Here is a 21,822-nt window from a genome sequence, read left to right as displayed (position 1 = left end):
TTACAATTTACCCAAAAAAGTAAGCAAAAACATAAAATGAACCCATAGCCCATAGGAGCAGGAGAGAGGATAAGTATTCACTAATAATCTAATAAACAATTATGGAAAATTTATTGTGAATGTTCTTTCCAGTTGTCATACGCTTTGACATTTTATAAAGTCAATCGAAGAGAAAGTCAAAATTGGTTAGAGTGAAAGAAAGAGACTCCAAGGCAGATCTTTTAAACTCTCTCTCCAATATATAACCAAACCCTGCTTCCAATATTCTCATAAAGCTGCTTGCAACTCTCTTACAAGCTAAAGTCAGCCCGTTCTTCTTCTTCTTCTTCTCTCTCTCTCTCTCTGCTCTATCAAACTCGTTTTTTCTGCACAACAACAAGTTCTTGATGAGTGATTTTGCGTGCATGGAAGACTGGGGTTTGCAAGCAGTAGTAAGAGGATACATAAATGAAGCGCCTACCACAACCTTAGCCAACCCAAAGTCTTGTTTTGCTCCTTTGAGTGGTGTAGAAGATGACCCTTTTAGCTTTCCTGAAATCAGTGAAACCGCAACAGTTTTAGATGAACTGGAAAAGCTTTACAACCCTGTGTTGCACCCCCTTTCCTCACAAACCATGCCTGTGAGTTCCATTTCTGTTCCAAAAGAGGCCAAGGAACCAGAAAAGCAGCCATCTAGCAAAGAAAAAGCAACTGCATATAAAAAAAGGTCGGTTATTTGGTGTAAAGTCAATAGACTTCTGCCCTGAGCTTTTCTTTTAGCTTTTTAGCTTATTTGTTTCTCACTAAAGTAAAATTGCTTCACACATATGTCAGTGTTCATATATGCAGTTGAAATTTTGTTAACCTATCTTTTTCTATATGTAGCAGGAAGAACCAGCACAAAAGGGTAGTGCAACATGTGACAGCGGAGGGACTTTGTTCAGATATGTGGGCATGGCGTAAATATGGTCAGAAACCCATCAAGGGGTCGCCTTATCCAAGGAGCTACTACAGGTGCAGTAGCTCAAAAGGGTGTCCAGCAAGAAAACAAGTTGAACGGAGCCATTTGGACCCTGAGGTATTCATTATAAATTACAGTTCAGAACACAACCATAGCCACCCGACTCGGCGAAACTCCCTAGCTGGTAGCACCAGGAGCAAGTTCCCAACATCTAAAAAGAAAGGCAAAAGTAGTACTTCTCCAACAACCCCTTTGATGTCATCCTCCATTGAAAATGAGTTTGTGCAAAGTACAAGCATTAAGATCGAGGAATTACAGCAAACAACGGTGCAAGACAATGAAGGTAATGATATTGTTATTCCGGATTTAGACAAAGAATTATTTCCATGCGTAGAGGATTTTGATGAACTTGCTGAAGAACCTGCCTTGGATGTTTGCTTTTTGGACCAATTATTGGAAATATGTCCACCTTGGTTCATTGATAATTCCATTTCCACAACCACAAGCCATGGTTGCTAACACGAAAAGGGCATGTGGGAAATGCATAATTTTTTATTTCTCAACACAAAAGTGTATACTGTAATTTCTAATTTTTCCACAACCATTTTTGTTTTGTAATTTAGCGCCCAAGTTGTCTGAAATGGTTCTGGTATTGAACCAAAAAGATACATATGTTGTATGTCAATTTCAGTGAAAAAATTTGGTGAATTTGGTCTAAGATCCGACTTATTAAAACATTTTAGACCTCATTTTTCTATGATCATTAAATATAATAAGGATTAGGATCACATCATCTCTAATTTTCTATAAGTGGTATTATTATATATGAAAATCAATTTGGATTTTCTGAGAGTTTTTTATATGAGGTGGGACATTTATCCACAGCCCGCCCACCGCCCTAACTGTAACTGAAAAGGACAACCAATTAACTTATTTTTTATTTGAACAGGATAAGCTTCATTTAGGACCTTACTTAATGTACAATCTCTAGCTAGCTAGCTACTTATAAGCATTGAAATATACTCTCTTTTTTTGTCTGTGTGTGTGTGGAGAATCCATTGAAATAGAGTTTTAAATCATTATTTTTTGTTATTAGGATTTGGGGCCTGTTGAATCTTTTATTTCCGCTTCAAGGGATTGCAGTTTTAAAATTTGGATTGGATGGGCTTTCCACTCGTAGAACATACAGTTGAGGATAGGGAATAGGGACGTACTAAGCTCCAAGAGTTTGTTCTGTTTTTAGACAGGTAGATAGTTGAAGGTGAGTTTCAAATCAAAGGCACGAGGCATTATAAATTATGCTATTACCACTAGATTATTATTTGAGCTACTCAACTAAGCTTGAGTTTACTGTGAATAAAACTATGAACTGTTTCTACTTCTTGTGATTGGTAATAAAATTAATTAGACATATCAATTTATAGGATTTATGTAGTAAAACTTGTAGCATACTAGTATAACTCTAATTTTTTTTGGGTATATATAATTAAAAAAAAAAAAAAAACTTATTGCTCTCATATTTGGGGGCCTTTCTATGATAAGGGGCCTTAGTCCATGACCTAAATGGCCTATGCCGACGGCGGTCTTAGTCAAACAATAACACAACAACATTCAAATCCCAAAGTTTTAAGTTTTTTAATTTAAGTCCTAAAAAAATAGCTAAATTGTTAAATACACAGTTATTTTAAATAAATAAAAAAGCAAAAGAAGTATTTGTTTGGAAACTGTTTATTTAACTTTTTACTGAAAGTATATTAAAGTATAATTGTACTTTGAATTTTTTTTTTAAGTCAAAAAAAAATGAAATATTAACACGTTGTACATAAAAACTAAAAAGCAAAAAACTAGCTTATAATTTAGTGCCAAATACACACAAAAATGATAAACAAATTGATACGGGTAACACTTAAGAATTTGTTACATAAAACTAGTTTTTATTTTGTCATCAGTTACCGGAATAGGCTAAAGGACCATTTTATTTTTTGAATTTATTGGACAGTATTGAATTTTGGGGGGCTAGAGCCTAGAAAATTTTTTCACGTGGTCCTGTCCACGCATAGAATGATACAAAGGTCCAATTATTTATGACGCAATTTCTTTGTCTGGAAGACATGTTTGCAAAATTTGTATTGTTAGAAGTTAGAACAGAATGTTTCAATGTTGGTGAGACCTTAATAGAAATGGCACAACAATATAATTTGAATTTTTGTACTTCTTAATTAATTTCATGAACTCGTGCAAGTTACAAAGATCAGATTCTAGATCATTTGAGTCCTCAAGTGTTATTTTTGGTTGAACTCTTTTTTAGTATTGTAGGGCCGATCATCTAAAAAGGTACTGTTAAGACTGTAGGAAGTGGGCCTATGGTCTAATGGCCCAGTCCGAGGATGTTAGTTCATCTGAGGATGGTCAAGTAAGGACATGGTGGGAATAGTATAAGAAAAAGAAATGGAGATTGTATATAATAGTCCAAAATACGTCCGAGGAGAAAGTCCATCTCGAAAACGAAGGTTCGAGGTCGATGCAACTGTCTTATCACCCTGGATATTCCGCAAGGTTGCATTACAACTAGGAAATGGATATGGGATAAGGGATGAGTAAAGGGAGATAGCGAATATCTTCTAAAGCTGCTACCTCCACATTAAATGCTTCTCAACTAATTCCCTAGCCGCATTAATGTGGAGGTGATACCTGAACAGTAGTCAAGTAGCCTTATGGCTACTAGTTGAAGGTTTTGGGAGGTGTTGGATGGGACAGGAAGGAGTTTCCAGAATCCAACCTACACGTGTATGGTGAAGATGATGCCCAGATCGTGGTATATAACATGGAAAGGTGGCCTGAGGATAGGGAGGAGAACACACACCAAAAAATCCAGAAAGAAAAAGGACTAAACACTTGTAATCTTGTTCATCAGGAAGATATAATAAAAAAACTCCTGAGGCCAGGCCGAGGACAGTTTTTCTCATTTTATTTGTATTAAATGCTCTTTACTCAGTAATTATTATGATCTTTTCTATAGAATAGAGCTAGTTCTTTCACCCGCTCTCTACAAATTTATTATTTACGCTTGTTGGGCTAAAAACACATCCCTATTCTGAATCCAATCAAAATTGAGTCCTTACAATTGGCGCTGTCTGTGGGAAAAACTTGATCTATTCAGAAGGAAAGACAAGTACAATGTTTAGGATGGAAGAAGTAGCACTACAACAGGTAGCGGCGGGCCCACATCAGGTGGATGTTAATCCACACCAAGCAAAATCCATGAGGTCTCAACATAACACTCCGTTTGTAAACCTTGAACAGAGGAGGGATTGTGAGGGAAGTGTGCGCACAACCTACACCGGTAGAAGTCAGTCTCGAGGGAAAAGCCATGTTTCCCATGCAAAGAACAATAGAGACATGCAACATGAGATTGATGAGTTGAAAAGGGAATTGCGCCACGAGCGATAAAGACGTCTGTCTCCTAACTCTAAGCAACCCTCTGAGGAGTTGGATGATGCCAATTATAGACAGAGGTCCAGGACTTCACCTAGTGAATCTTTCTCCTATGATGAGGAGTACCACCATAAACGTAGATATAAGAGCCTGCCTTGTTCCATGTTACCACATCAATTCCCCCTCACTTCCGTTTTATTAGAAGACTTTTTGTCTAAAAATGAAATTCTTTTATTCGATCTATTATCAGTACTAAAATATTCCTTGTTCAGTACTTTTTGATATTCTAATTAATTGAGTCTATTAAATTGTTTTTATCTTAAAATGAATCAAAATTGATAAGGAGCTGTTCAAAGACGCTTGAACATATACTTGAAAAGAATTTATAAATTGACATGGTAATTAAAGTGATTAGTGCCACTGCTGCAAAAATGGGAAAATACAAATTAATGCGATAAGAAATGTAATTGATGAGTCATGATGACACTTCATAATAAAGGAATGTTTGATTTTTTATTTTGGTAATTAGTGACACAATAATTTGTAAGGCCTATGTAGTATTTTTTTTTATTTAAATTTTTTAGAAGATAGTAAATTTTCTAATATCTCTAGCATCACTATTTTTTTTTAATAATAAATAATTCTAGCATCACTTCTAACAATATAATCAATGTTTTTTTTTTGATTGACAATGTGTCAATTTGTAAGATTTATATAGTAAAATTTTGTCTCCTAACATCACTCCAAGCACTTAAAAGTCATGTACTCCCTCCGTCCCATTTTTTTTGTCCTCTATTCCATTTTGAGATGTCCCAAAATATTGTCCTGTTTCTAAAAATAAAAGTATTAATTTGCTAATGTTCCTATTATACCCCTATTAATTTCTAATTCAATTTTTAATAAATTTTTTTAAGAGTAGTTTTGAAAACTTATACATTTTTAAAAGGTAGACAAGACAATAAATGATGTTCCCTTAAAAAGTTTGACTTTTCAAACAGGACAAAAAAATTGGGACGGAGGGAGTAACTTTTATGAAAAATGCAAAAGTTATTAATGTGGTAATAAATATGATTGGTGGATTTCAAAATATAAAAAAAAATTCTGATCGAATTACTTTTTGTGATTGATGATACATTAGTTAGTAAAATATTATTAATATCTTTTTATTCATACCCTATTGTGGTCATTCCTATAGCGACTGGCTCTATAAATACCCAGCTCAAAGCAACCATGCAACCAGATCCAGAGTCACAATGAAGCATTGTGGAGTAGTGTTAAGGGTACTGGTATTTTGGGTGTGTCCTGTCTATACACAATGGGCTGGCTATGGAGGAAGAAGGGCTCTGCAGCTCTTCTGCTTATGACTATGGTGATGCACTTCGCAAAGCCATCTTATTCTTCGAAGGGCAACGCTCAGGAAAATTGCCATCAAGACAGAGAGTGAAGTGGAGGGGAGACTCCGCACTCTCTGATGGGCACACTGAAAAAGTATGAAGCTCATACACACTAGCATGAATAATTAATGTAAAACATGCTTTTTCATATTTTAGAACTTGTATTAGAAGGTAATTAACTAGTATATACTATAATTTTAAAGAAATTTAACCAAGAAACTTGGATGGAGTAGTTAGCATGGAAAAAGGAAGAAAGCAAATGCAAACATATCTAAATTTAATGCTTAATATTGCCAAAAAAAATTTATATGATCGTGTATATATGTGTCTATGCATGAGGGTGTTTAATCTTGGTATTCATGTTTAATTATGGTGCCTGGCTCATGGTGTTTGATACTTTGGTGAGTGTTTATAAATTTGACAGGTGAATTTAATCGGAGGATATTACGATGCTGGTGACAACGTTAAGTTTGGATGGCCGATGGCATTTAGTGTGAGCTTGTTGAGTTGGGCTGCAATTGAGTATAAGAAAGAGATATCTTCTGCTAACCAACTTCACCGCCTCCGCACTGCGATTCGTTGGGGCACTGACTTCATATTGAGAGCTAACACTTCACCCACCACGCTGTATACACAGGTACTTTTCTTTCTTGTTATACGCGCAAAGAGTGTGACCTACCTGCTACTAAATCACAACCATTTAGTCATATGTTTATCGAGTAATTGTCACCTTTGAAGTTACAGATTTGTATAATAGAAATCATTCCAAGTCGGTCCACTTTGGTCTAGTTCGGTCTACTTCAGTTTATTCGGTCTATTTCAGTCCATTTTTCTACTTTGGTGTACTTCATTTTATTTTGGTCCAATTCGGTCCACTTTGATTCATTCGGTCCAAGGTGACAAAAAGTAATATTATTATTTTTAATTTAATTATTTGTAGAATTAATTTTTTTTAATGTTTTTTTCCACTTAGCTGATATTAATATTTTAGTTTTTGAGTGAATTACACAATTTTAGTGTTTTACCTTGCTTAATATCAACAAATAGAAAGTAGGCACAAAAGTTTAGTAACATCTTTTATATTATTTCAAAAAAGTGATGATAATAGGATGATTTGCATATAATTGTAAAGACCATGAAAATAATGGATATGATTGAAAAATTTAAAGGATGATTTTCATATTTGAATGTATGGAGTTCTCAAAATTTTGAAGTTCCTAATTTTATTTAATTACATATCATTTTATTTTCGAGTTTTTCATAAATACAGCCAATGATTCACTAATTGATTTCTTAAAATGAGTAAACAAGTTTAAATCATATATAAATTAGGATATTGCTATAACTATGGGTCTCTTAAGCTTTTAAATAATTCATCATGAGCACATGACATTTTTTTTCTATTGACATGTGAAGCTCATCTTGCAATGTATAAGTTGTTCAACATACCATGGTAGAAATTCATTTATAAATAAATTTATTGTTCTCTTCACTCTCTAACAAGAATAATCATATATATTTTCATACAATCACTCAAAATAGTTAATATGACAAAACAAAGCCACACATAGCAAATTTTTTACGTTGAAGATTTTGTTGTGTGGTTGGAAGAAACACCAAACTTTTTACTGAATAAAAATTATATATATAAACTCAAAAAATTGTAATTGTCTCATGTAATGTGTGGACCTACAACTAGTCCACTCTAAAAGGACATTTTGTGAACTTGGAGAATTCATCGAATTCATTGATTGTGTTCATGGAATGGTATTTAATAGGGGAAATTATTGTTCCACATTCCGTAATCTGTACTACTTCACACAATGTTCACATTTTTCAGATTTATCCTCATTTTTCAAGAGCATCTACACTTTATGTAAAAGAGTGGTGCATGTAAGGGATTGAACTGAGACATATTCCCCCAACAGGGGTGGGAGAGCATTTAAATTATACTATCCTGTAATTATTTGACTTATATTCAAGCTTTTAAAGATTGTGTCTGATTTATTGTTACCGAGTTTATTTTTTGAAGAAAAATAAACCAATAAAAATGAACTCTTTCAAACTCTCAGGCTTTTGTGCTCATTTTCTCTCATTGATATTGGTTTCATCATAGGTGGGAGATGGTAATTCAGACCACCAGTGTTGGGAGCGTCCTGAAGACATGGACACCCCTCGAACTCTCTACAAGATCACCTCAGAATCTCCAGGCACTGAGGCAGCAGCTGAGGCTGCTGCTGCTCTCTCTGCAGCTTCAATTGTCTTCAAACGGGTTAATTCCAATTATTCAACAAGGCTACTAAACCAATCACAATCAGTAAATATCATAAGTCAGCTTCAATTCATGTTGAAATCAGTTCTCTAACACGAGTCCATCGAACTCATTAAATATGTTTTGCAGCTGTTTGAATTTGCAGACAAGTATAGAAAATCTTACAGTGATTCTTGCCCTTTCTATTGCTCATATTCAGGCTATCAGGTAGTAAATAAGTGAATCTGACTAAAAAAAAGATTGGTCCTTACTTGTTATTCATATAATAAGCTCATGGTTTCAAACTTGTCAACAAGGATGAACTGCTGTGGGCTGCTGCTTGGCTACAGAGGGCAAGTGGAGAAAAGAAGTACTTCAGCTATGTCTTAAGCAACCAAGGGTGGAGTCAGGCTGTCTCTGAGTTCAGTTGGGATAACAAATTTGTTGGAGCACAGACATTACTAGCAAAGGTATAACTAGTGGTACAAATTTGCAATTTTTTCTTCAAAAAGAAGGGGAAATAATTAAGATTTTGTTCAGGAATTTTATGTTGGGAAGAAAAATTTGACCAAGTTCAAGAGTGATGCAGAGTCATTTATATGTGCAGTGATGCCAAGGAGTAGCTCTGTACAAATTCGAACAACGCCTGGTACACACAATTATTACAATCCAAGAATAATTTTATTACATGAACCAGGGTATTCTATATATAATTGACTACAATGGGGCTGAGAAGTTTTTGAGACAGGCTGATTACTGTTTTGTTTGCAGGTGGGCTATTGTATATTAGAGATAGTAGTAATCTACAGTATGTATTAAGCTCTTCCATGGTGCTATTCATCTACACCAAAACCTTAATTTCATCTCATGTTAATGGAGTGCAATGTGGTTCCGTGCATTTCTCTGCCTCTCAAATCAAAAAGTTCGCAAAATCACAGGTTTGCACTACCATTTCTTCTTAAGAATTTAAGAAGAAATACCACCCAAATGGTCTATTTGGCAAATCATCTTTTCGAATGATATTTATAGTAGGCTAAATCCTAAACTAATTATAGACTAACTCAATGTTACAATACTTACACTATAATTAGGATTAAGATTACTTTACTTACGTTTCAAGTAAGATTAGATACAGTGAATCTGGATTAGAGTTATAGAATAGACTGAAATCTTGGATAGTATTGGGCCTTGATATCTTTGACTCAATCAAAGATCAAATGTTTTCTTTTTTATATATCTGATTTCATCCAATGAACCAATGTATTGCAACAAACTTAAATTTTAAGCCTGAGGGTCAATCATGTTATAGCGTAAATTATGAAGACATCACATTTGTAATCTGTGTTTCAGGTGGACTATATACTGGGAAATAACCCCATGAATATGTCCTACATGGTGGGCTTTGGCAGCAAATACCCTAAGCAATTACACCATAGAGGTTCATCCATCCCCTCAATCAAAGTTCAGCCTGAAAAGGTGGGTTGCAATGAAGGCTTCTCAAACTATTACTCTTCCAGCAAAGCAAATCCAAATACTCATGTGGGTGCAATAGTTGGAGGTCCTGATTCAAATGACCACTTCAACGATGTGAGATCCGACTATTCTCACGCTGAACCTGCAACCTACATTAATGCGGCTTTTGTGGGTTCAGTGGCTGCTCTGCAAGCTGAAAGCAAAGAAGAGTGCTTACAATTGACACAGATTAATAAACCTGCTAATATGGCTAGCCAAGTGTGATATATACTTCTATAATAATAATAAAAAATATATAAAATAAAAAATAAAAAAAAAAGTGTGATATAAAAGAGAGTTCAACCAGAAATAACACTTGAGGGCTCAAATGATCTAGAATCTGATCTTTGTAACTTGCACGGGTACATGAAATTAATTAAGAAGTACAAAGATTCAAATTATATTGTTGTGCCATTTCTATTAAGGTCTCACCAACATTGAAACATACTGTTCTAACTTCTAACAATACAAATTTTTGCAAACACGTCTTCCAGACAAAGAAATTGCGTCATAAATCATTGGACCTTTGTATCATTCTATGCGTGGACAGGACCATGTGAAAAATTCTTCTAGCTAGGCTCTAGCCCCCCAAAATTCAATATTGTCCAATAAATTCAAAAAATAAAATGGTCATTAGCCTATTCCGGTAACTGATGACAAAATAAAAACTAGTTTTACATAACAAATTCTTAAGTGTTACCCATATCAATTTGTTTATCATTTTTGTGTGTGTTTGGCACTAAATTATAAGCTAGTTTTTTACTTTTTAGATTTTATATACAACGTTTTAATACTTCATTTTTTTCTTTACTTTTTTTTTTTTTAAAAAAATTTCAAAATACAAGTATACTCTAATATACTTTCAATAAAAAGTTGAATATACTAAAAAAAAGAGTTCAACCAGAAATAACACTTGAGGACTTAAATGATCTAGAATCTGATCTTTGTTTCTTGCACGTGTTCATGAAATTAATTAAGAAGTACAAAAATTCAAATTATATTGTTGTGCCATTTCTATCAAGGTCTCACCAACATTGAAACATACTGTTCTAACTTCTAACAATACAAATTTTGCAAACATGTCTTCCAGACAAAGAAATTGCGTCATAAATAATTGGACCTTTGTATCATTCTATGCGTGGACAGGACCATGTGAAAAATTCTTCTAGGCTCTAGCCCCTCAAAATTCAATATTGTCCAATAAATTCAAAAAATAAAATGGTCATTTAGCCTATTCCGGTAACTGATGACAAAATAAAAACTAGTTTTGTGTAACAAATTCTTAAGTGTTACCCGTATCACTTTGTTTATCATTTTTGTGTGTATTTGGCACTAAATTATAAGTTTTTATGTACAACGTTTTAATACTTCATTTTTTTTACTTAAAAAAAAGGATAATTACATTTTACCCATATGTGGTTTGCCTCTAATTTGATTTGTCTACCCATGGTTTAAATTTTAACACTTTACGCACCTGTGATTCTCACCGTTACTATGCTGTAACCCACATCTGTTAAAAATAAGAGTAAATCGGTATTTTTGCTCAAGTTTTATGTCTCTCTCCTCCCAAAACAAAAAATAGCACAAAAATGCAAGAAAAAGAAGATCAAAAAGTGTTATTTGTCTCTCTCTCCTATCACACAAATCTTGAACATGAAGATCATACCCACAAAAAAAAAAAAAAAAAAAAAAAAAAAAAACCCAAGATCAACCTACACAAGATCACTGACTTAATGACTCAGATTGTCCAATTTCTAAGCAAGAATAATGCACCTTTCACTGTTAACATTTACCCTTTCCTAAGTCTTTATGGTAATGACAATTTCCCAATTGACTATGCCTTCTTTGATGGAGTAAGCCAGCCCGTCGTTGAACGAAGAACGAAGGACTGGGTGCTCAAATATTCTCTTTTCCAACATTTCTCATACACACAAATTCAACTAAATACAAAAAATTTCATCCCAAACATCTCCAAATCCAGTAAATCAAAACATAACCAAATCAATAATGGTCAAAATTCAATATTGTCCAATAAATTCAAAAAATAAAATGGTCATTAGCCTATTCCGGTAACTGATGACAAAATAAAAACTAGTTTTACGTAACAAATTCTTAAGTGTTACCCGTATCAATTTGTTTATCATTTTTGTGTCTGTTTGGCACTAAATTATAAGCTAGTTTTTTGCTTTTTAGTTTTTATATACAACGTTTTAGTACTTCATTTTTTTTTTTTTTTTTTTACTTTTAAAAAAAAGTTAAATATACTAAAAAAGTATACTTTAATATACTTTTAGTAAAAAGTTAAATATACTTGTAAGGACTCAATTTTGATTGGATCCAGAATAGGGATGGGTTTTTAGCCTAACAAACCCAAACAATAAATTTGTAGAGAGCGGGTGAAAGAACTAATTCTATTCTGTAGAAAAGATCATAATAATTACTGAGTAAAGAGAATTTAATACAAATAAAATGAGAAAAACTGTCCTCAGCCTGACCTCAGGAGTTTTTTTTATTATATCTTCCTGATGAACAAGATTACAAGTGTTTAGTCCTTTTTCTTTCTGGATTTTCTGGTGTGTGTTCTCCTCCCTATCCTCAGGCCACCTTTCCATGTTATATACCACGATCTGGGCATCATCTTCACCATACACGTGTAGGTTGGATTTTGGGAACTCCTTCCTGTCCTATCCAACACCTCCCAGAATCTTCAACTAGTAGTCATAAGGTTGACTACTATTCAGCTATCACCTCCACATTAATGCGGCCAGGGAATTAGTTGGGAAGCATTTAATGTGGAGGTAGCAGTTTTAGAAGATATTCTCTATCTCCCTTTGCTCATCCCTTATCCCATATCCATTTCCTAGTTGTAATGCAACCTTGTGAAATATCCAGGGTGATAAGACAGTTGCATCAACCTCGGACCCTCATTTTCCAGATGGACTTTCTCTTCGGACGTATTTTGGACTATTATATACAATCTCCATTTCTTTTTCTTATACTATTCCCACCATGTCCTTACTTGACCATCCTCGGATGGACTAACATCCTTCGATTGGGCCATTGGGCCATAGGCCCACTTCCTACAGTCTTAACAGTACCTTTTTAAATGACCGGCCCCACAATAGCCCCTCAAAATCTCTCTTTTTGATACCTCGGGAAAAAATTGGGATTTTGATATCCTGCTTCCATCCCTTTTGTAGATTTACCTAACCTTTAGAATGCCTTTTTACCTACCTAAGGCATGCTCCTAACGTTTTGGCTCCTAGAGCGCACCATCATTAAATTAGGGTAGCTTCTTTGTCCCCCATGTTCAACGGCAAAATATGAATTTAACGGTGAAGGATTTTCTTAGGTTTACGAGCAGGACTTTTCCCTCTTACCATTTTTGCACCACTATAAATAGCTTTTCAAATCAACTCTCTTTCCATTTACAACAATCATACAGTCTTAGCGCTCATACATTGAACCTGCCACTCTCTTTCAGCTCTCCGTGCATTCATAAATACTAAAAATCTGTCCGAGGACTTCCTTCTCAACCCTGTAAGTTTCCTTAAACCCTTTTAGCTTTCATTCCATCTTATTAACTTTTCTTCATAACTTCTTAGAAAATGGGTAGGTTCAAGTGTTTAGTTGAATCCAAGGAGGATAGAGAGATATTTAGAGCTAAGTATAGGATCCCACCAACAATGGGTATGAGATACGCTGCCCAGGGAGAATGGGCAGATGATAGGAAAACAGGAGAAGTGGTCATCTCAATGATTGCTTTTATAGAGGGAGGGATGACTATTCCCATGGGTAACCTCACTAGAAACTACCTTAGGTTCTTTAGATTGTCTCCCACACAATGTGCCCCAAATATGTTCAGAGTATTAGGGAGTATAGAAGTCTTAAATGAGAGGATGAACTTAAAATTGACCCATCACGATGTGAACTGGATATATAATCTACACCATTTGAAGGGGCAGGGATATTACCTTAAGTCTAGGTATTTCGAAGTAAGGCTAATCCAATGTCTCCCTACATCAAACAAAGGCTTGAAGGAAGATTTTTTAATCTTTTCCGGAGAATGGCATGATGGCCTGCACTGCCCAACTAAGGAGGGAACACCAGGTGGGGTTTTAGCTGTAAACCTATATAGCGTAGATTGTATTTCTCTTTTGATTCACATTATTCCTATTTTTGACAAAATTCTCCTTTTGTTTTAATGACTTTGCAAACAGGCATTCTACCAGACCTCTGCTCAAATTGGTCAACAGAGAGAGTCTAAATAAAATTTTGCGATCCGAGGTGTTCGTAAACGAATCGAACAGTCAATTGCGAGCAGCACACTTGATCCTTGGGTACACACCCATTTCCACAGCATTTCAAGTGCCCAAGTGTGTGATAAAGGCCCAAGATCCTCAGCTTCACCGCATTAGTGTAGCTTACGAAGGATTCATCGTTCTCGAGGGCATTCCAATTCCTGAAGGTACACCCTTCACTCAACCGCTCTTTGTGGCCACCCCTTCAATAGAAGCATCCTCATCCCATCCTATTCCTCATGAAGGGAGGAAGAAGAAGAAAGGGAAGAAAAAGAAAAGAGTCCACAACGGATCGTAGAGTTGTAGATTCTTCAGACAAATTTGAAGTGTTCAACTAGCCTCCATCTCCCAGGAATATATTAGACGAAATGGGCATTCAAAGAAAGTCCCAAAGAAGTTTAATGGAATTGATTGAAGACCAACCCGGAAGAGGTGCACCAGGGAAGTCCACTCAACCCAAACTTCCTCCTCCTTCCCCCAAATCTCCTCTCCCTCCTCCTCAACCATCTCAGCCTTCTAGGCCTAAACCTGCTGATCCGAAAAGGAGGAGAGAGTCGAAAGATAAGGAGGTGATGGAGACTGGGAGATCTTGTCCTACTCATGAAGACGAGGCTCAACAAGCTACGAAGCAGCAAAAAGTTAGCCATGGGCCACCACGAGGCGTGGAAAGGGTAGATACTCAGCCCCCAGAACCTCAGGCTTGGCTCCCAGCACCCATGCTTAGCGGTGAGCCCCTGAGGGAAGATGCATCACTCAGGGACTTCAACGGGGGTATCGGATGCCACATCGCATTAGTCTTAGAGGAGACTCTACTACTTCCAAAGGATATGATCGAGCTGCAGGATCTAAGGAGGAACAAGGTTTTCCTCAATGCCAAGAGATACTTGGGCATGGTGTGATATAATTATTTATTATTTTTTTTATACTCATCATATATATGTTTTTCTTTTGTTATGTTATTAACCTTTTTCTTTTAGGCTGTCCAAGCCACTTTCAGACTTGAGGGATAACTAACTCCTGTTGCTAGCAACTAGATGAGGAGAGAAAGAGGCAGGCATCAGCTGTGCAGACGCTCACCATTGCTGAACAAAGCAATACAGAGCTGAAGAAAAAACTAGCCGAGGAGGAACATGCTCGGAAAAGTGTTGACTCGGCGCTAGAGAGTACATAAGGCAAGCCAAGGATCAAAGAAAGCGCTTGCGTGAGGCCAACGACCAGTTGACAACTTCCAGAGAGCAGACACCAACCTTGAGGAAACAACTAGAAGAAGCCTAAAGGCTCAAAGACCTGGCCGAAAAAGCAAAAGCTGAGGCAAAGAAGGCAAAATCAGAGGCCGAAAAGGAAAGAGACGAGGCCGAACAACATGGCTACGACGTCAACGTAGCTAAGATGAGGACGACCTCCGGGCTGAGGTCCCCGCCGTATGCTGAGCCTACTGTGCTCAGACTTGTGAAGAAGCTCTCAACCGAGCTGGGGTTGAGGCTTCTTCTGAGCTAAGAAGGCTAGAAAACATTTATTTCCCCCTGGCCATACGAGCCTCAGGCCATCCTTCTAACCAAAAAGAGGCGACCTCTTTAGTTGTTGACACCCCCGAGGAAGCCTAAACTCAGAATCCTCTTACTCCCAGTCAGCAGGAGCAATCCAAAGTGCCTAAAGTTCCAAAAGACACCTCCTCAGACAAGGCAGCAGAGGTTCCTCAAGATGGGGCAGCTTCTCAAAGTTTTGAGCAGGCTTTAGCTTCATCTACGTTACCTACTGGAGAGGTTCCTAAGGAAAAAGAGAAGGTGGCTCCTCTTGAAGTAGTTGACAAAGCTCCCAAGTCCAAGCTCCAAATAAAATTGAAACCGTAGTTTTTTTTTTTTTTTTTTAGGGGAGCTATAGTTAATGTAATGAAATCCCCTTCACTTTTTGTTTTAAGGATAGTTCTATCGAGATGTATATTTTGCCTTTCTAAATTTATATGGGATATTGTTACTTTATCTTTTATATATGCAATTTCCATTGTGACCGTTCTTTGTTCATACATAACCATGTGCCATAAAAGAGCGAAGTTTACTAATATAAGGGAAAACACAGCTTTATGTATTTTAATCGAAAATTCGAGTAAATTATAACTGTTAACTCTCCAGCACCGTGAAGATATGCTTTTGATTTATCAATTCTAATAAGTTTCCAAATTTGAGGAAGTATCCAGATGTTTAAATAACAGGTAGGTCCTAGGTACCTTAAAATACTTTAAGTGATGCTCGTGGATTTTACTTTGACATATGAATTCGGTCATAATTCAGTCTGAGGGGTATTAATTTCCACTAAGTTTGTAGTCCGAGGAGCCTAACATAACTTAGCTTCTGTTTAATACTTAAATAGATGTCAAAAGGTATTAATTTCCACTAAGTATGAGGTCCGAGGAGCCTGACATAACTTAGCTTCTGTTTAATACTTAAATAGATGTCAAAGGGTATTAATTTCCACTAAGTTGGCGGTCCGAGGAACCTGACATAACTTAACTTCTGTTTAATACTTAAATAAATGTCAAAGGGTATTAATTTCCACTAAGTTTGCGGTCCGAGGAGCCTGACATAACTTAGCTTCTGTTTAATACTTAAATATATGTCAAAGGGTATTAATTTCCACTAAGTCTGTGGTGCGAGGAGCCTGACATAACTTAGCTTTCGTTTAATACTTTAATAGATTGGGAAACACATGATACATAATTGGAATGAATTAAAAGATAACTAAACAAGATTGTCTTTACTAATAGTAATACCTCTTTAGGCTGTTTACATTCCAAGGATGGAGTACAGTTTTCTTGTCTAGATCTTCCAAGTAGTACGCACCTATTCCTGCCACCGACGTGATACGATATGGTCCTTCTCAGTTAGGTCCTAATTTTTCCGAGGTAGGATTCTTAGTAACTCCCAAAACTTTCCTTAATACCAAATCCCCTGGGGCCAATGGCCTTAGCTTCACATTGGTATCATAACTCTACTTTAGCTTGTGCTGATAGTAGGCTAGTTGAACCATTGCACTCTCCCTTCGTTCTTCAATCAAATCTAGACTCTTTTTTAGTAGCTCATCATTACCATCCGAGGTGACTGTCTTCGTTCTCAGTGTTGGGAAACCGATTTCCAGAGGAATTACAGCTTCGGCCCCATACGTCATGGAAAAGGGAGTCTTTCCCATTAACTGCCGAGGCTTGTTCGATATGTCCAAAGGACGTGTGGTAATTCCTCCACCCATCTCTTCTTTGCATCATCCAATCTCTTCTTAAGTCCATTCACTATGACCTTGTTGACAGTTTCGACCTGCCCATTTCCCTGTGGATAGGCTAGAGTGGAATATCTATTCTTTATCCCCAGGTTAGAACAGTACTTTCTAAAAGCTTTGCTATTAAACTGGAGGCCATTGTCCGAGATGAGAGTATGAGGAACCCCGAATTGAGTAACGATATTCCTCCAGATAAACCTCTTGACATCCACATCTCTGATATTAGCCAGAGGCTCAGTTTCGACCCATTTGGTGAAATAGTCTGTACCGACCAACAAATACTTTTTACTTCCTATTACTTTAGGGAAAGGACCTACAATATCCAAGCCCCATTAAGCAAAAGGCCAAGGGCTAGAAAGAGGATTAAGAACTCCCCTAGGCTGATGGATGTTTGGGGCGAACCTTTGACACTAATCACATTTCTTAACATACTCCTGTGCTTCCTTTTGCATGCCCGGCCACCAATATCCCTGAGTAATTGCTTGGTGTGATAAAGATCTTCCTCCTATGTGACTTCCACAAATCCCTTCATATAGTTCTTCTATGAGTAATTCTGATGCTTCGGGACGTACACAAAGTAGATATGGTCTAGAAAAAGAACGTTTATACAACTTTTTTTCCTCAGACAGCCAAAACCGAGAGCTTTTCTTCGTATCTTCTCAACTTCTAATTTATCTTCAGGCAATATATCCCTTTTAAGGAATAACAGTATAGGATCCATCCAACTCAATGCCAACTTGATTTGATGGACCTGAAGCAAGTCCCTCTTTATTGGGGTAGGTGCGTATAAGTTTTCAACCAGTATCACTCGAGGTAAATCTTGTGCCAAGGAGGTGGCAAGGGTAGCCAAGGAGTTTGCACGGGTATTTCCACTTCTAGGGATATGGGATAAGTCAAAAAACTCGAAATTTATTTGCCTACGCCTAACTTGGCCCAAATACTCCTGCATTCTTGTATCCTGAGCTTCCAATTCCCCTTTTACGTGGCCTACGACCAATCTTGAATCTGAGAACATCTCCACTGTCTTTCCACCCATTTTCTGGACCATTGCCATTCCCACCAATAAAGCTTCATACTTTGCCTCGTTATTGGTAGCTGAGAATCCCAGCCTTAAAGACTTCTCAATGGTGATCTTCTCAGTAGATACCAGAACTAGCCCCACTCCTGACCCCCGTTGGTTTGCTGCTCCATCTACATACACTTTCCAAGATGAGGGACATTATGCGAAGATTAAGCCAACTGATTTTTTATCCATGCCATATTGATTCACTTCTATTTCCTCAAGACCTTCAGTAAATTCGGCTACCAAGTCGGCGAGAACCTAACCCTTCACAGAGGTACGAGACATATATTTGATATCAAAAGCCCTTAGAATTGTGCCCCACTTGGCAATCCTTCCGGTGTAATTCGCACTCCGAAGTATTAACTTGAGCGGAAACTGACTTAGGATGACCACAGTGTGTGCCTGAAAATAATGGGGAAATTTCCTCGTAGCATGCACCATTGCCAAGATAGCTTTCTCTAACGGTAAATAACGCACTTCAGTTTCATGAAATGACTTGCTCACATAATAGACTGGCCGTTGTATGCCATTATCTACTCGTATTAGGACCAAACTTGTCGCATAAGTTGCTATCTCTAAGTAGGCAAAAAGGACCTCATCCAACTCAGGACTAGACATAATAGGTGACCGAGATAGATACTCTTTAAGCTGTTGGAATGCTGTAGCACACTCCTCAGTCCACTCAAATCCTTTCCATTTATGCAGCAAAAGAAAGAAAGGTCTACACCTATCTGCTGACCTGGATATGAACCGACTCAATGCGGTAGTCATCCCAGTTAGTTTCTGGACTTCCTTAAGATTCCGAGGTAATTGCAAACTGTTAATGGCCTTAATCTGGTCAAGGTTCACTTCAATTCCCCTGTGAGTCACCATATAGCCCAAAAAATTTCCCGAACTTACCCCAAATGAAAATTTGGAAGCATTTAGTCGTAACTTATGCTTCCTTAGAATCTCAAAAATACTTGTGAGGTCTCCCACATGCTCGGACACTACCTTATTCTTCACAACCATATCATCAATATAGACTTTGACACTCCTACCCAATTGTGGCTCAAACATTTTCGTCATCATCCGTTGATAAGTAGACCCTGCATTCTTCAAGCCAAAGGGCATCACTTTGTAGTGATAGTTTCCAGTGGGGGTGACAAAAGCTGTCTTCTCTTGATCGTCCAATGCCAATGGTATCTGATGGTAGCCCTAAGAGGCATTTAGAAAGCTCATCTAAGGATGGCCTACTGTCACATCCACCAACTGATCTATCCGAGGTATGGGGAAAGGGTCTTTGGGGCAAGCCTTATTAAGGTCTGTGAAGTCCACACATACACGCCACTTCCCTCTTCCCATTTTTCTTTTTCACCACAACCGTATTAGCCAACCACTAGGGATAAAACACTTCCCTGATAGCCTCTGCCTGTTTGAGCTTTATTACCTCATTTCTGACAACCTCGGCATGTTCTCTGGACGAACGCCGATGTGGCTGTCTCTTTGGGGTAATGGAGGGATTAATGTTCAAATGGTGGTAAATGAAACTTGGATCTACCCCTGGGGCTTCGTAAGCATCCCATGCGAAAACGTCAACATTTTCCCTAAGGAATTCAACCAATTGCTCCCTCTCCAACTGAGGCAGCTGAGCCCCAACCTGAAAGAACTTTCCAGATCATCCCCAACAACTAGTTTTTCCAAATTTTCACATTCCACTTCGTCGACAGATCTGCTAAAGAGGACGCTGGAACTTCTGATTGCTATAAACTAGTCTCGGTAGTGGCCGAAGCTTCTGCCCTAGGCCGATGTTGAATGGCCACTACCAAGCACTGCCTGGCCATAGATTGGCTTCCTAATATCTCCAACACCTGGTCTCTAGAGGGATATTTCACATTCTAGTGAAGAGTGGAAGAGATAGCTCCCAAGGTGTATAGCCAGGGCCTGCCCATTATGGCTGTATATGGAGAGAAAACATCCACCACAATAAAGTCCACGTTCACTACATCCGAGCCAGTCTACACAGGTAATCTAATCAGACCCATTGGAGTGACCGATCTACCTTCAAAACTCATCAAAGTGGAGCTGTAGGCTGTCAAATTCTCGGGTTTCAAATTTAGCCCCCTATACAGGTCAGGATACATAACCTTGGCAGCACTGCCCTGGTCAACCATCACTCTTCTCACATCATACCCCCCTCCCCAATTCTAAGTGTAACTACCAAAGCATCATCGTGCGGTTGTATGGTTCCCAAATTGTCCTCATCTGAAAAGCCTAACACCAGTGGGATGCCCATCTTAATCTTCTTCGGCATTGAACTGGAGCCATCATTTGGGCAATGAGATATTGACATTAATCTGGAGGGGCAAGATCCGGTTCTCCCTGGGGCAAAAAATATAACGTTTATCATTCCTATGGGGGGTCTTGAAGAAGCATCTCCTTAAAAAACCGAACCTGTTTGGCTTCCTCGGCCACTGGAATGATGCAAAAGCTGCGTTAATTTCCCCTCTCGGACCAATTGGTCCAAATGATCCTACAAATTTTGCAATCCTCAATGATATGTCCATGATCCTGATGATACTGGCAATAAAGGTTTTGATTACGCTTCATAGGGTCTCCGACCATCTTGTTGGGCCATTTGAAGAACGGTTCATTTTTAATCTTCTCCAGAACCTGTTGCATTGGTTCTCGAACACAACATTAACCACCTGGGTATTGGCAGATCCTGGCTGCCCAATAAAATCCTTCTAAGGTCGATTATTATTGTACTGGTCCGACCTGAAGTCCCTCCTTTCCTGAGGAACTACCTTGGCTTTTCCTTTACCCTGTATCTGGTCTTCTTCTACCCTTTTATACTTGTCAACCCCATCATAAGTTGACACACACTGGTAATAGGCTTACGGTCAGAGATTTCTCAGATCATGCTCAGCTGGAAGATCAGCCTTGAAAGTACTAATAGTCACATCATCATAATCTCAGTCTATTTCATTGAACATTTCCTAGTATCTATCATAATAGGCTTGCAAGGTCTCACCTTCCCGCATGGACATGGATAACAGAGATCCCAAGGGCTGAGGAACCCTGCGCAGGTGATAAAACAGCACCAAAGGCCCGAGTGAGCTTCTTAAAGGAATCAATGGAGTTCGCTCTTAAGCCGTTGAACCATCTCATTGTCACCGGGCCCAGGCTAGATGGAAAGACCTTACACATCAAAGCCTCATCCTTAGAATGAACGGTCATCCTTTAACTAAAATGGCTAACATGCTCCACTGGATCTATTCACCGTTATAAAGGGTAAACGTGGGCTGATGGAATCGCCGAGGAAGACTTGCACCCTCTATATTTCGCGTGAAGGTGACTTAGAAACTTCACTCAATGCTTTGTTCAGGGCATCGTTCCCCAGACCTATGCGAAGTTTAATTTAGACTTTTCTTATTATATTAATAATTCAAAAGATTTATTATTGATGAGGCACGGAGTTCAAATCCTTTGTCTCACTTTCTCTATCCGACTCGATACTTCACGAATAAAAACTTGACATATGTTAATCTAATTTTATTAATTGCTAATTTTTTGTTTTATTCCAATTACTTAAATTAAATTAAATGAAGAATAAAAAAGACAACAGTCAACACACCTCAATGCCGCCAAACTCAACCATCCATTGCCGCCATTATTGG

At 37.6% G+C, this 21,822-nt stretch overlaps 2 protein-coding genes across 4 annotated transcripts; both read left to right on the top strand.

The window, feature by feature from the left end:
- Positions 1 to 273: 273 nt before the first annotated feature.
- On the top strand, positions 274 to 2,318 carry LOC111983032 (probable WRKY transcription factor 29). 3 transcript variants are annotated; one of them, XM_065782346.1, is made up of 3 exons: positions 274 to 706; positions 865 to 1,283; positions 2,037 to 2,318. In XM_065782346.1, exons 1-3 carry the CDS (start codon positions 387 to 389, stop codon positions 2,051 to 2,053), a joined length of 756 nt encoding a protein of 251 aa, XP_065638418.1. In that variant the 5' UTR covers positions 274 to 386; the 3' UTR covers positions 2,054 to 2,318. The 3 variants fall into 3 exon arrangements, with proteins under 3 accessions (XP_065638418.1, XP_065638417.1, XP_023870447.2); XM_065782345.1 differs by lacking the exon at positions 2,037 to 2,318 and having other exon boundaries at positions 868 to 1,658; XM_024014679.2 differs by lacking the exon at positions 2,037 to 2,318 and having other exon boundaries at positions 865 to 1,658.
- Positions 2,319 to 5,604: 3,286 nt separating this feature from the next.
- Positions 5,605 to 9,933, top strand: LOC111983006 (endoglucanase). Its single transcript, XM_024014640.2, has 8 exons — positions 5,605 to 5,863; positions 6,194 to 6,406; positions 7,886 to 8,086; positions 8,171 to 8,248; positions 8,338 to 8,490; positions 8,561 to 8,669; positions 8,792 to 8,958; positions 9,371 to 9,933. Exons 1-8 carry the CDS (start codon positions 5,702 to 5,704, stop codon positions 9,755 to 9,757), a joined length of 1,470 nt encoding a protein of 489 aa, XP_023870408.2. The 5' UTR covers positions 5,605 to 5,701; the 3' UTR covers positions 9,758 to 9,933.
- The last annotated feature ends 11,889 nt before the right edge of the window (positions 9,934 to 21,822 follow it).

The sequence above is a fragment of the Quercus suber genome, unplaced genomic scaffold (assembly GCF_002906115.3).
Source record: "Quercus suber isolate HL8 unplaced genomic scaffold, Cork oak 2.0 scaffold_298, whole genome shotgun sequence".
Classification (NCBI taxonomy): Eukaryota; Viridiplantae; Streptophyta; class Magnoliopsida; order Fagales; family Fagaceae; genus Quercus; species Quercus suber.
Note: the sequence above shows the minus strand (reverse complement) of the source record. Positions and strands in the feature narration are given on the sequence as shown.